Here is a 15,805-nt window from a genome sequence, read left to right as displayed (position 1 = left end):
GGCCACAAGCCATGCCCATGCACACAAACAAGTACATAAATAAAAGGCAATAGGAAGAGCGTAAATCTGGCCTGCTAGTGCATGTACTCCCTAGCTACTCAGGAAGCTGAGGCAGGAAAAATTACCAATTTTAAGACTACTTTCAGAAATTTGGAAAGAGCTTGTCTCAAAAATGAAATAGCTGGCCAGGTGTGACAGCACATACCTTTAATCCCAAACTGGAGAGGCAACAGGTGAACATAAATTCCAGGCTAGTCTGGTCTACCTAGAGAATTCCAGGCGAGCCAAGGCTACAAAGGAAGACTTTGTTCTATAGAGTCAACAAAAGGGCTGTAGAAATGGCTCAGTGATTAAGAGCACTGACTGCTCTTCCAGAAGACCCAAGTTCAATTCCCAGCAACCACATGGCAGTTTACAACTGTCTGTTAACTCCAGTTCCAGGGGATCCTACAACCATGGCAAAACACTAATGCACATTAAAAAGAAAACAAAAGCCTGGTGAGCAGTGGTAGTGCACACCTTTAATCCCAGCACTCTGGAGGTTGAGGCAGGAGGATTTCTGTGAGTTTGAGGCCAGCTTGGTCTACAAAGCAAGTTCCAGGACAGCCAGAGCTGTTGCACAGAGAAACCCTGTCTTGGAAAACAAAAACAAACAAACAAAAAAAAGCCAACAAAATAAAGTTATATTTTATAGAATCCCAGCCTTTTGGTGATAACTCATCTGAATTTACATCTTCAAGTATTGTTAAGGTAATTAGACTAATTCAGTCAAAATAGTGGAACCATATTTTAATTTACTATAAACTAGCCTTACAAGTATCTTTACATAAATTTTGTAAATATATCCAGGATAAGAAATGAGTACATGTTTTCTTTTTTGTTGTTGTTGTTGTTTTGTTTGTTGGTTGGTTGGTTGGTTGGTTGATTTTTGGAGATGGTTTCTCTGTAACTTTGGGGCCTGTCCTGGAACTAACTCTTGTAGACCAGGCTGGCCTCGAACTCAGAGATCCACCTGCCTCTGCCTCCCAAGTGCTGGAATTGGGTGCACCACCACCGCCCGGCTAAGTACATTTTTTTAATGCCTGGTTTTAATTATGTATATGTGTGCATGTGTCCGGTAGGGAAATGGTCGAGTGTGTGCAGGAAGCCTGGAAATTCAAGGCACTGGATACCCTGGAGCTGGAGTCATAGGTGGTTATGTGCTGCTCAGCATGGGTGCTGGGAATCAAGCGTGAGTCATCTGCAAGCACAGTGAGTGCTGAGCAATCTCTCCAGCCCCTAAGCATGCTGTCTGGATTTGATCTGATTTGCTGATGCTTCGTTCCCGTTGTGTGCATTCATCACCCTCGGCTTTGACAGAGTGAGGAAAGGAAAAACAGTATTTGGATGTGAGTTACAGGGAGAAGCTCGAGTGCATGTTACTTTTCTATTGCTGCGTGAACACTATGGGGAGACCACTACCCAAGGCTTTCTTAGAGGCCCTGATGAAAGGATACAGAGGATTTAGTTCTGTATCCTTGTCCAGGAGCAGACTTGCAAGGCCTGTCTGATGCCTCTTAAGAGGCAAGGTTCTGACTGTTTCTGGAAACTCAACTCTTCTCCCTGGACTATAGTTATTGATCCCTAGACAGCTGTATCAGAGGTACCCAGTGTTTTTCTTGCCAACATGTGTAACTTAGCTCTCTGATGACCATGGTCATTTCTCCCCAACCCCCACAAATACTATTTATGATGCTATGTTTCTTTTTTTTTTCTAAAGATTTATTTATTTATTTTTATTATGTATACAACCTTCTGCCTCCATATATGCCTGTGTTCCAGAAGAGGGCGCCAGATCTCATTACAGACGGTTGTGAGCCACCATGTGGTGGCTGGGAACTGAACTCAGGACCTCCAGAAGAGCAGCCTGTGCTCTTAACCACTGAGCCATCTCTCCAGCCCTATGCTATGTTTCTTAATAAACTTGCTTCACATAAGTCATCATCTTATGCAAGAGCTCCTGGCTCCAGCTATTGCTTTTGTCTTCTTTATTTCACATCACTGGTCCTCCACTGAACACCTTGCTGCCTGGACCTTTATTCCCACCAGTTTAGGTTAAAACACCACAACCAAGGCAACTTATAGACAGAAGGGTTTATTTGGTTTACAATTTCGAGGGCTAGGAGGTCATCATGTGGTGAGCAAGGCAGCAAGCAGGAAGGCAGGCCGGCACTGGACTGGGTAGCACTGGACTGGATGGCACTGGACTGGATAGCAGCCGAGAGCTCACATCTTCATCTGCTAGCAGGAGGTAGAGAGGGCACACCAGGTGCCGGTCTTTTGAAACCTTACACGTGGCCCCAGTGACACACCCCCTCCGAGAAGGCCGTACCTCCTAATCCTTCCCATGTAGTTCCACCAAGGGGGCATGAGCCTGTGGGGCATTCTCATTCAAAGCAGCACATAGAGTAATAACTAGTACAGCCTTCATGCTATCCAGCACTTTGTGAAGTATTTCTCGTGTATACAAATAAAGTTGTAACTAGGCCTAGGGGTGAATATCTTTAATTCCAGGACTCAGGAGGCAGAGAAGGTAGACCTTTGTGAGTTCATGGCCAGCTTGGTTCCAGGCCAACTAGAACTACATAATAGAATAACCCTGTCCCAAATAGCAACAAAGAAACAAGGCTTAGCCAGTGTCTAGCTTCTTCATAGAGGTGAAGGCAATTTACAAGTGCCCTTCCTTAGGAAAGTTTTATCTTTAATTCTAAATTGCAATTGTCTTCTTTCCTGCACACTAAAACAGAACCTTTAAGAATGACGAGAGGCTGGCAGTGGTGGCAGTGTAGGCCTTTAGTCCCAGCACTTGGGAAGCAGAGGCAAGTGGAGCTTTGTGAGTAAGGCCAGCCTGGTCTTCAGAGCTAGTTCCAGGTCAGCCAGGACTACACAAAGAAACCCTGTCCCGAAAAACTTAAAACGAAAACCACAAAGAGAGGTGAGGCTACATTTCTACAGTCTATTAAAAAGCACCCCAGTGAAGAATAGGCCCACACTAGAGTATAGAGACCTTAGGAAATTAGTTCCAGGCACAACTATGATAACAATTTCTTAAGCACTGACATATATGGCTTTTGGCAATTTTTTAAAATTTTTTTTAGATTTTATTTATTTATTATGTATACAACATTTCTTCCATGTATGCCAGCAGGCCAGAAGAAGGCATCAGATTTCATTATAGATGGCTGTGAGCCACCATGTGGTTGCTGGGAATTGAACTCAGGACCTCTGGAGGAACAATCAGTGCTCTTAACCTTTGAGCCATCTCTCCAGCCCCGGCTTTTGGCAATTTTTAACACAAACAAGTAGACATTTCTCTCATATAAAGAAATCAAGTCAGCCAGGCAGTGGTAGCACATGCTTTTAATCCCAGTACGTGGGAGGCAGAGGTAGTTGGATCTCTGTGAGTTTGAGGCCAGCCTAGTTCCAGGACAGGCTTAAAAGCCACAGAGAAACCCTGTCTCAAAAAGCTAAAAAAAAAAAAAAAAAAAAAAAAAAAAAAGGAATCAAGTGTCCTGTCCTTTTGAACTGGTAGTTTTTTTTTTGTTTTGTTTTGTTTTGTTTTGTTTTTTGGGTCCTGTATAAGGAACAGAATTGCGATATAACAAAAGTAAAAATGCCCCTCCCTAGCATATTCAAGGTCAATTTCAGTGTGGTAAGAAACAAAACAAAAACCACACTGCAAATATCTAGATCTTCAGCCTTGAAAACTGAAGCTCAGGCCATTAAGAGCCGTGTGGCTCGAGAGATGGCCCAATGGTTAAGAGCACTGGCTGGTTTTCCAGAGGACCAGGGTTCAATCCCCGGCACCCACTGGCAGCTCACAACTGTAACTCTGTTCCAGGGGATCTGATGCCAATGCACATAAAATAAAGTTAAATAAATTTTAGCTGGGTGGTTGTGGCCCATGTCATTAATCCCAGCACTTGGAAGGCAGAGGCAGGTGGATCTCTGTGAGTTCGAGGCTAGCCAGGTCTACAAGAACTAGTTCCAGAACAGGCACCAAAGCTCCAGAGGACCCAAGTTCAGTTCCTAACACACACATGGTTGCTCAAAACCACTGTAGCTCCAGTTACAGGGGATCTGATACCCTGCTCTGACATCTGAGGGCACCACATGTACATGTGGTGCACATGCAAAATAAGAGGCCATGTAGGGATGGGAGAGACTGCTCAGCCGTTCTTGTAAAATAAGAGGCCATGTAGGGATGGGAGAGACTGCTCAGTCGTTCTTGTAAAATAAGAGGCCATGTAGGGATGGGAGAGACTGCTCAGTCGTTCTTGTAAAATAAGAGGCCATGTAGGGATGGGAGAGACTGCTCAGCAGTTCTTGCAGAGGACTGGGGTTTGCTCCCAGCACCCACGTTGACTCCATCTGCAATTCCAGTTCCAGGCATGTGCCATACATACACGAAAGACAATCAAAATATACAGAAAATAAAAACTTTTAAAAATTAAAAAGGAGCCGGGCGGTGGTGGCGCTAACCTTTAAGCCTAGCACTTGGGAGGCAGAAGCAGGCGGACCTCTGCGAGTTTGAGGCTAGCATGGTCTAAAAGAGCTAGTTCCAGGACTGGCTCCAAAGAAACACAGAGAAACCCTCTCTCGAAAAGCAAAAAAACCAACCAAACAAAAAAATTAGAAAGGGCATTCATTCAAAGCCCCAGAAGCCCCAGCTGACAGCACCTTCAATTCCCATGCACGTGAATAAAGGATCCTTTAAGGGGTCTTAGTGCCTGCCTTTAAGCCACCATCAGGTGATGCTGAATGAATCAGAACAGCTGTTGGTACCCACCCAATTTATAAAGTTGGGAGCCAAATGCGGGCTCAATCCTGTTTTGGGGTAGAGCTTTTGTTGTCTTTGTTTTTTCGTGGTTGCTAGGGATTAAACTGAGGATCTTCTTGCACATGTTAAGTTTATACTCTACCTCTGAGCTATTTCCTCAGTCCTATTCTTATGTTTTGTTGTTGTTGTTTTTTAAAATTTATGTGTACTAGTGGTTTACCTGTATGTAGTGCACTAACAAGCATGCCTAGTGTCTTCAGAGGCCAGGTGTCGCTCCTGGAACTGGAGTTACTGGAGTTACCTGTAGTGCTAGGAATCCTCAGCAACAGCAGCCTTTATTTATTTATTTATTTTGAATTTTCGAGACAGGGTTTCTCCGTAGCTTTTGGTTCCTGTCCTGGAACTAGCTCTTGTAGACCAGGCTGGTCTCGAACTCACAGAGATCCGCCTGCCTCGGCCTCCCGAGTGCTGGGATTAAAGGCGTGCGCCACCACCGCCCGGCAACAGCAGCCTTTAAAAAAGATTTATGTATGCCATGTTTTGCCTGCATGCCAGAAGATGGCACTGGATCTCATGGATGGTTGTGAGCCACCATGTAGGTAGCTGGGAATTGAACTCAGGACATTTAGAAGAGCAGCCAGTGCTCTTAACCTCTCCAGCCCTTATTTATTTATTTATTTTTAAATTAAACTGGCTTTATTTTTTATTTTTGGATTTTTCGAGACAGGGTTTCTCCGTAGCTTTTGGTTCCTGTCCTGGAACTAGTGCTTGTAGACCAGGCTGGCCTTGAACTCACAGAGATCCGCCTGCCTCTGCCTCCTGAGTGCTGGGATTAAAGGCGTGCGCCGCCACTGCCCGCTTATTTATTTTTTTAAAAAAGATTTATTTATTTATTATGTATGCCTGCAGACAGAAGTTGGCCCCAGATCTTATTACCGGTGGTCGTGAGCCACATACAGTTGCTGGAAATTGAACTCAGGACCTCTGGAAGAGCAGTCAATGCTCTTAACCACTGAGCCATCTCTCCAGCCCCAGCCTTGGCTCTGGCTCTTAACTACTGGACCATTTCTCCAAGTCCTGCATTTATTTTTAGTTTTTTGGGGACAGGATTTCTCTGTGTAGCTTTGGTGCCTGTCCTGGAACTAGCTCTTGTAGACCAGGCTGACCTCAGACTCACAGAGATATGCCTTCCTCTGCCTCCTGAGTGCTGGGATTAAAGGCATGTGTCACCACTACCCAGCTCCCGCCTTTTAGAGACAGGGTCTCATTATGTAGCCCTAGCTGCCTAGAACTCACTATGAAGAACATGCTATCCTTGAGCTTATAGATTTCCTGTCACCTGAACATTGCAATTACAGGCTTGTGTCACCATGTTCTGCCCCAGCTCATTTTAATGTTACTTCTAATTACTTCTACAAGACAGAGAAGTACACACTTTGATTTGTATCCGACAGATGAGACTGATGTTTAGAGTAGTGAAATACACTAAGATTTCATTAGGTGACATTTGATAGCTTTTAGAAAATAATTTATTGGGCTAGGAATGTTGCTCAGTTTTAAAGAGTACTTTCCTAGCACTTATTAGAATGTAAGGTTGACTCCAAATACTGAACAACTCAGGTAGAGTCCTGGCACCTAGCATGCCTGAGCTCTGGGTCTCTAACTCAGCATCTGGGAGTGGGTGCCTTCTGTACTCCATAGCGAAAGGATTACTCCTATTTCTCTCAGCTTTAAGAATCTAGATCTCAGCCTGGCAGTGGTGGCACATGCCTTTAACCCAGCACAGGAGGCAGAAGCAGGTGGATCTCAGTTCCTGGTCTACAGAGCGAATTCCAGGACAGCCAGCATTACACAGAGAAACAAGGGGAAACAAGAAAGAAAAGGGACCACTATTGATTCTCCACAATGTGTCTTTGCATAGACTTTATTTTTTTTTTCTTTCAGTCAGGTTTGGAGTACGTCTTTAATCCCAGCACTTGAAAGAGGTAGCAGCTAAATTTGAGGCTTGCCTGATCTACAGAGTTACAGGACAGTCAGGGCTGTTACAAAAAGAAACCCTATCCTGAAAAAAAAAATCTTTTTCAAAGAATCTTTATGTAAATTAGCTAAGGCTTCCTGACACACACATACACAAACACACACCCGCCCCGCGATCTTTACTACTGCTATTCCCATCTGGCAAAACAAGCTAAAGACAATACACTCCTAACTATCCAGCCTATACTGCAGTGGAGATGCAGGCCTAAATGCAGACGTTCCTGTCTCTCGTCTGCAGTTCTTGAGGCACACACTGGTAATCCAGGCCTTCGGAGGCCAGCGAGGATTACATAGTGAAACCCTGCCACAAAAGATAGCTTGGGAGAGAGACTGTATAAATAACACCAAAGAGGAAAGATTACTTTTATTGCCATGGCTCACAGAAGGAAGCCAGGTAATTTCCCAAGTAAAATAAATGTTCAAATGCCATGTTGCCCACGTTGGCTTTGAACTGCTGGTCCCAAACTCCGCAAAACTAAGATTATATGCATAGGCCAACATCATCAACCTCAGTGTTCTTTACAGAAAAACAAAACAAAAACGAAAAAACTAAGTCTCCCTCTACGCCAAAGAAATATCAACTAAGGGCGTCCCACCGTGCAGAAACAGCTCAGCAGTCAATTGCAGACCAGGCTCACAAGCCGCCTTCCCAGAGCAGCAGTTCTTGGGTTATTTACTTATATGCATATCTGCATCCTCCGTCAACTTGAGTTTTGGCAAAGGCTAAGCGCCAGATACCGGCCATTTAATTTCTCCCAGATACTTAACTCTTCCCTTCCCGTGCAGGGTAAGGCAAGATCCAGATTATTCACTCGAAGATACTTCAATTAATTTGTCAATTTCCTTCATGTAGGGTCAAGAATAATTGCGACAAACTTGCTTATTAATGCACCAGCCCTTGTGGCTAATCCTCTTAGTAAGGGTCATGGGGGGGGGGAATCAGGGACCTCAGACCTTTACCCTAGCCACGCCAATAGTGAACACAGAACACCGCTAAGTCCTTCTAACGGGCTCCTGCTGCCTAAGCCCCAGGTGTGGCCCAGCCTGGTGACCGCCGGCGAACGGACGAAAAAGCAGACCCACCCAGGGAACCACGCTCGCGCCGGCGTGGCGCGAGTCCGGGACAGCACGCTACTGGCTCCGCCCTTCCCGATGCGTGGGAACGCGGCGCGCTTCCTTGAGTTGTCCACAGCGGCCGCCTGAGCGCTCGGGCGCCGACTCCCGCAGCTCCGGTCGTGACCACTTCCCCGCAGCCACCGTGCCTGTCCGGCTATTGTGCCCCCGCCGTCCGGCCCACGCAGAGCTCAGCGCGGCGGAGCGCGCGGCCCAATGCGGCTTTTCCGACAGGCACCGCCACAGACACCCCAGGTCCTGAGCGCTGCGAGGGCGGTGCCTGGGCCCGCGGTGCGCGACGGGGGTTATTAGGGGGAGGGGGCGGAGAGCTGCGCCGGAGGGCCGGGCCGCGGTTACGGCGGCTGAGGAGAGCCAGCCCTAGCGGGTGGGGGGGGGGTGGGAGCGCAAGCGCAGGCCGCAGGCAGAGGTGCCGGGCCTGGAGCGGGCGCGGGGGGACGCGGGGGCCAACGCGCGGGGCCGCCCGGCGGCGGGCGCTCCGAACAAGGGTACGACGAGAGCGGGGCCCCGGCCTGCGGGCGTGGACAGCGCGCTGCCCCGGGAGCGCGGGCGGCAGGGCGCGCGCAGGGGGCGGCGGAGGCGCGAGGCGCGCGGGCGGCCGGCGGGCGGGCAGCAGGCGGGCCTGCGCCGGCTGTAGGCGGCCGGCCCGTGGACTTAGTCCCTGCTCCCTCCGGCCCGGCTCCCTCCGTGAGTATCGTCCCCGCCCTTCTTCCAGAGGAGGCCTCTGGCCCGGGGCTTGCGTGTGGGGCCGGGGGTTGATTCAAGGAGCGGAATTTTCCCCGAGGAGGCCCGCGGCGGCCCTTCCCTCGCCGCGGACGCCCCTCACATGGCCACAGGTGTGGCCGGCTGAGAGAGGTGCGCTCGGGCCGGTTCCCCAACCTCTTACACTGGAGTAATGAGGGGCAGCTGGTGCCATCCATTGAAAAGTGACAGGCACTTTCCAGCAGCCTGACTTCCCGGATTGGCAGCCCAACCAGTCCTGCCTCTACTCTCTACTCCGGGAAACTTCACCAGCACCGCCTGGTCGGTTCTCGTGGGTGGCAGCGACTATTTTGGTTTCTCTTTGTATTAACGATAATTAAAGGTTGTACTCTGAGTTGGGCCCCTTCCACTTCTGCTTTCCTTACGCTGTGGATACTTAATACTTAAGGTGGTCCATTTTCCAATTCAGTTCTGGTTCATACCATGATTTTTGGGTTGGATTTCTTTACACAACTATTTAGATTTTTTTCCCCCTCAAAGTTAAAAGTTTCATAAGCAACTAAGTCTTCTGAATATTTACTCTTCCTTTTGACAGTTTTGTGCTGAAATTTATCTTCCCAGGTGCAAAAAAAAATTGTACACCAAGAAGCCATGGAGAAGAGAAGTGTGGATGAAACAGAAAATGGAGATGTGTTCCTTGACCTAAAGAAATCCCCCCATCGCTATACAAAGGTAAGTCCTGTTGCTAATGACGAAGTAATGTGTAACTTTATTGGTGGTGTTTAAACTGGTAGTCTTGTTCTGACTCACTGGGGACTAAATACATTTAGTAAAGTGTCAGTTTGGTCATTTGTCTGGACATGTGACTGCTGGGTTTAAACTGTAGGTTTCAGGTGAAAGCTGTTCCCTCAGACCCTATGTGACATTTGTAGATAAGTTCTTGTTTGCACCCAGATGTTCTGTAGCAGTTGTGCGATTGGGTGGCATAGGACCAGGTAAGGATTCCGGCTCTGGCGTGCTTCACAGAATCAGTGTCTCTTGTATCGTTTCCTTGAGAGTCCAGTCCCTGTAGGAGTGACTTGGTCAGGAATAATTGTGGATTTTTTTTTTAATCTTTTTTTTTTTCTTTTTGTTACAAATTGGGTATGGACTCACAAAAACAAGCCATAAAAAATTAGTCATAATTTGTTACTTAAGAATACATAATGAGAGCCGGGCGGTGGTGGCGCACGCCTTTAATCCCAGCACTCGGGAGGCAGAGGCAGGCGGATCTCTGGGAGTTCGAGGCCAGCCTGGTCTACAAGAGCTAGTTCCGGGACGGGCACCAAAGCTACAGAGAAACCCTGTCTCGAAAAACAAAACAAAAAAAAAAAGAATACATAATGATTTTAAGCTTCCTCTTTTTGTTTTTGGAGACATGGTTTGCTTGTAGTATTCTCTGGCTTCAGCCTTCAGAATGTGAAGTTAGAGGTATGCACTACTGCAGGTGGTTTCAGATTGGTTGTATGCTATCTTCCCTAGCTCAGCAACCACGTCAAGGTTTTGTACTTAGTAAAGATAATTGCATCTGTGTCATTTTGGCTGCTGAGTGTTTCTGAACAGATTAACACGTTGCGGTGAACTTACTATAAGTTCATTTCTGGCTTTCTAAACTGCCTTGGGCTAGAGTACATAAAATGTTCCTAAAGTGGAAAGTCTTTTGTTTTTTTGACCCAGGGTTGTTTCTCTGTGTAAGAGCGCTAGATGTCCTCAACTAGCTCTAGATGAGGCAGGCCTCGGAGGTCTGCCTGCCCCTGCCTCCTGAGTGCTGGGATTAAAGGCGTGTCACCACCACCTGGCTAGTGGAAAGTTTTGAAACGGCCAGTGACAGGAATTATGCTCTACTTGAGCCCATGTCCATATTTCCTTAGTGTGAACAGTGTCCTGAACTCCAGCATGCCGTATTGTCCCTGGCCTTCTAGGACACTCACGAAAGCTGGGCCTTGGTTGTGTACTGCCTTTACTTTTCCCTGATTGGTAAGGTGTCAGACAGTAATTTTCAGCATTAAAGGACGAGAGAATGAATGGATGAAGAAATGAATGATTAAGTAAGTATGCCTGGAAGGGAGTGTTTAATGTGAGTTCTTGATTGAGTGCTTTCCTATCAGTCAGTTGTAGACCAGGCACCTCTGCCTCCCTGTGCTGGGATTAGCATTTGTCAGAAATCTTTTTGGACTGTGCTTCAGATTTTATCTTCCAAATATAAAGGCTCTCATGCTTGAGAAGTACGCCACAACTTAAACTCATTGCCTAAAATGTTGACAGGTGAATTCTGAGTGTATCAGATGAAGGGAAATGGCTTTGAACAAGCTTATGTGATTCTAAATTTCCTAGTTCTTTTTTTTTTTAATATTTATTTATTATGTATACAATATTCTGTCTGTGTGAATGTCTGCAGGCCGGAAGAGGGCACCAGACCTCTTTACAGATGGTTGTGAGCCACCATGTGGTTGCTGGGAATTGAACTCAGGACCTTTGGAAGGGCAGGCAATGCTCTTAACCACTGAGCCATCTCTCCAGCCCCAATTTCCTAGTTCTTGTTTGGCTTTTTTGAAGTAGTCTCTTCTGTGGAAGACTGATAAATGGTGTTTTTCAGGTGACTGAGATAGATAGCTGCTCCCTAAGGTTCAGAGTGGCCTCTGCTTCCTTCCAAGTATAGGAATTCTGGTTAGAGTCACATGGTATCTTCCCACCAACGTTTGAGCCTTTGTGACAGTTAAGTAGGATATTATGAATGGGTTGATCGTGTGTTCCTGTCATTCTGAGGGTTTTAAGTCATTAATATTTAATTTCTGATCTGTTTTGCTAAACCTTATTCCCAAGAACTAGAAGTTTTGCTGTAAATACAGTGGCACACATATTTAACCACAGCTGTCAGAGGCGGAGGCTGGTGGGTGTCTATGAGTTTGAGGCCAGCCTGATCTTCATAGTGAGTTCCAGGACAGCCAGAGCATGGTGAGACCCTGCCTTGGGAAAAAAAAATGAAAAAGAAAAGAAAGAAAAAAAGAAGGAAAGTGAGCCTCAGAGAAAAGTAAGATTTTTTTGTTTTGTTTTATTAGAGAAAAATAAGATTTAAATTCCAGGTAGAAGTCAAGCATCAGATGATCTGTTTCCTGTACAAAAATCATCTTTGCGGGGCTGGAGAGATGGCTCAGAGGTTAAGAGCATTGCCTGCTCTACCAAAGGTCCTGAGTTCAATTCCCAGCAACCACATGGTGGCTCACAACCATTTGTAATTGGGTCTGGTGCCCTCTTCTGGCCAGCAGGCATACACACAGACAGAATATTGTATACATAATAAATAAATAAATATTTAAAAAAAAAAGAAAAAAAATCATCTTTGCTAATTTTATACATATTTTCCGCAAACTAACTTAAGTACTAACCTCTAACAGGTGGCATTTCAGTGTTGTGTTTAAGCTAGCATACAAATAAGGATGCCTGTTTTGCCAAAGGCAGAGTTAGGGTGTGAAAAATCATTAACAATCTTAATATGTCACCTGTCCAGAATATATAGCTAACTGGAAATTCTTGGTTGGTTGGGTTCTGACTATTATTTCCTGCCTTTTCCATTTTAACTTAAAAAGTTGGGACTCAGGTTCTTTGACCCCATGAGTGTGCTTCTTGCCCAGCAATGTAGGAACTTTAGCTAGAAAAGAAGCCAGTCATTGCATATAAAATTTGTAGAAGGAACCTTTAATTCAAGAAAGTGTGCTATAATAGGATGCTGGGCTTGAGGACAACCTACCCAAGAAGTTTGGCTGAGAGTTCCCAGTAGTCCAACCAGACAGGAGCAAGTCTAATTAGTGACACAGCTTGAGAAAGGGGTGATGCATCTTCCTGTCCATGCAAGCTTTGGAGAAGAAAAGAGGCAGTAAAGATTGTTGAGCACCGCTCATGGAGTGGATGACTAGATTACTGCTTTACCTTTAACCTGTGTGACCTTCAGTCTTACACTTAGCTTTAGCTCCTCTCCTTTTTGTTATTATTTATTTGTTTTTGTTTTTTGAGGCAGACAGGGTTTCTCTGTGTAGCCCTGACTGTCCTAGAACTCCCTCCAGAGACCAGGATGGCCTCAAACACATATCCACTGCTTCCTGAGAGCGGGGATTAAAGGCATGCACCAACACACCCGGCCATTTAGGTTCTCTTAATATCATTCTTTTCCTCTAGAAAGTGAAGATAAAATACAGTTGATCTTGCAGGAGCTTTTATGGTGAATAAATGGGAAAGTGCAGGTCCAGTGCCTGCTACACAGCAAATGCTAAAAACTAGATGATAAACAGGCTTACTCAAAGATGACCATCCTATAAATACCAGCTTTAGAATCAAGGCAATGACTTTCTAAATGGCAGTGAGTAACCTTCTTTTGCTGTTATTTGGCTGAGCAGGGAGCCTGCATAGCCTAATTGCTTCTTTGGATACCCTCTGTACCTAAGCTGTGCTGCCCACCTTCATCTCCATTCTAACACTGAAGCAGATTGCTCTAAAAATAACTTTAATGTTTTAGGTTTCCTTCTAATATTTATCAACTTGTTTACCTTTTTGCAGTTTTATATTATTTTAATCAGTAATATTGATTACTTAAAAGGCAAGGATTGCTTTTATTACATTGATCAGGCGTAATCAGGGGAAGATCTTGAACAAGAAAACCAGGTTTTCTGATTTTTTTTTTCTGGTAGTGTTTTCATAGTTTAGTATGCATTCTTCACTAGAAAAGTGTCTATGTCAGGTCAACCTGTTAGGTTAGAGTGATTTCACTCAGTGTGGTGCTAACCTAATCATCTGCAAGAACTATTCTCGGGTCCCTTTTAGTACCTCACTTCATGAATGACATTGGCCTGATTGCCAGCTACAGGTGCTTTTATCCCAGTGCTATTTGTGTGTGTATGTAGGTAGTGACACCCATGTGTGCATATGCAGAGGTCAAGTCAGGATGTGAGTGTCTTCTCTATTGCTATCTGCATTATCCTGAGATACAGTCCCTCACTGAATCAGAAGCTCACTTTTTGGCAAGCCTGGATGACCAGCAACTTTTGGAGTTCACCTTTCTCCATTCTCCATACTGGGGTATAGCCATACTCTGCTTTTTAGATGGGCGCTGAGGATTTAAACTCAGGTTCTTCAGTTTGTTGGGCGACTCCCTTTATCAAGGCATTCCTCCAGCTCCCATTACTTTTTGTTTTGTTTTGTTTTTTGTTTTTATTTGTTTGTTTTTTTTTTAATTTTCAAGACAGGGTTTCTTTGTAGTTTTTGGTGCCTGTCCTCTTTTAGACCAGGCTGGCTTTGAACTCACAGAGATCTGCTTGCCTCTGTCTCCCAAGTGCTGGGATTAAAGGTGTGTGCCACACTGCCCAGCTGATTTTTGGTTTTTTGAGATGGTTTCTCTGTGTTTAGCCCTGGTTGTTCTAGAACTTACTCTATAGAGCAGCCTGGCCTTGAACTCAGAGGCCACCTGCCTCTACCTCAGCCTCCAAAGTACAGGTATTAAAGGAGTATGCCACCATGGCTCAGCTGTCAAGTTTTTTTTTTTTTTTTAAGGGAGACTGACTCAGCTTCCTTGGGTGTGTGGTTCTTGGGCAATTAGTAGTTTGTTTTTGCCTGGTCAGGTTTTAGTGACCTGTGCAAAAAGTGAAAAGAAAGTATTAAAAGCCTTTAGTATCTGTGGGATGGTTGAGTCCAGAGGTTAGGCCCATAGTGTGTAAAGTCTACAAGAGTGCTTACATTCTATTGAAATGCTTGAGAGGACTTTCCAAGGATTTTATATTTGGCTAAAATAAAGTTTCCTTTGAAAATATCTTTAAAAGGGGTCCCTTTCAAGGAATAATTGACATTAAGGACTCTTGATGTTATGGTAACTTTAAGAACATCTATCTCAGCCGGGTGGTGGTGGTGCACGCCTTTAATCCCAGCACTCGGGAGGTAGATGCAGGCGGATCTCTGAGTTCGAGACCAGCCTGGTCTACAAGAGCTAGTTCCAGGACAGGCTCTAAAACCACAGAGAAACCCTGTCTCGAAAAACCAAAAAAAAAAAAAAAAAAAAAAAGAACATCTGTCTCTCTTGAGTAACTGACAGAAATACAAAGACAAGGAAAGTGCTCTGTATATAGTTAAAGAGCAAGCTGTTAGTGTAATACTTTCCAGGCTCATTCTTAATTCATCTTTTCTCCCATGTTACTTAATATTTCATTGTATTCTGTGTATTGTAACTTTGCCCTTTTTATTGCTAAGTATTTCACTGTGTGACTATATAACGTTTTGTGTTCTGCATGTAAGTAGTCTTTCTCTGTCCTGCCTGCCAGCTCCTAAATAAGCACCCGGAGACTTATTATTTATGAAAGCTCGGCTGACAGCTTAGACTTTTTCTTAACTAGCTCTTATAACTTAGATTAACCCGTATTTTTATTAATCTACGTTCTACCACATGACTTTTACCTCTATTTTATTTTGTGTGTCCAACTCATTCTGCATCTGTCTGGTTTCTCCTGCATCCCTGCCCTTTTCTTCCCAGCATCTTCTTTGCCTTAAAAATACTGCCTAGCTATTGGCCATTCAGCTTTTTATTAAACCAGTCTAAGTGTTAAATCCTCACAGTGTACAAAAAGATTATTCCACAGCAGTGTACTCAATAGACACAAGTTGCTTTTATTCTTTGTTATTATGAGCTGCCACTATGAGCATCTGTACACACAGTACGTTTTGGGATGGACCGTTTTATTTGTCTTCTGTATCGATTGAGGAATGGAATTGCTTGCTGTTAATTGTTTTAACTTTTCTGAGGAACTGTGAATGTAATCCACAGCAGCCACAACACCTTACATTCCTGTCTAGTTTTTCCACATGCTGGCTAAGCAAAAACTTTGAGTTACAACCCCTACCCTTTGATGTATTTTTAGTTAATATTTGTATACATAGAGGCTTCCTATATGCCCCTCGCTTCATTTTCTGTAGTATCTTCTTAGTATATAAAACCTTTGTTGTACTTAATGAGCCGATATTTGCTGTTGTTAACTGAAGTCTGTATTACATGTGTTTTTTAAAACTAATACCCTACTTGAAGGTTACTTCTTTTTTTTT

At 44.7% G+C, this 15,805-nt stretch overlaps 1 protein-coding gene across 2 annotated transcripts in view; it reads left to right on the top strand.

Moving 5' to 3' along the window:
• The first annotated feature begins 8,378 nt into the window (after positions 1-8,378).
• Positions 8,379-15,805, top strand: part of LOC121459513 (eukaryotic translation initiation factor 4E transporter) — a 41,430-nt gene continuing 34,003 nt past the window's right edge. The window contains exons 1-2 of one of the 2 annotated variants that reach the window (XM_041669390.1): positions 8,379-8,475; positions 9,311-9,421. In XM_041669390.1, the coding sequence (XP_041525324.1) occupies positions 9,341-9,421 (81 nt within the window). In that variant the 5' untranslated portion in view covers positions 8,379-8,475; positions 9,311-9,340. Of the gene's footprint in view, positions 8,675-9,310; positions 9,422-15,805 lie in introns of both variants that reach the window. The other variant, XM_041669389.1, reaches the window with a different exon arrangement.

This window comes from Microtus oregoni, unplaced genomic scaffold (assembly GCF_018167655.1).
Source record: "Microtus oregoni isolate MIOR12 unplaced genomic scaffold, Mior012 000019F_ref0000042, whole genome shotgun sequence".
NCBI lineage: Eukaryota > Metazoa > Chordata > Mammalia > Rodentia > Cricetidae > Microtus > Microtus oregoni.
This window is presented reverse-complemented; position numbering and strand designations above follow the sequence as displayed.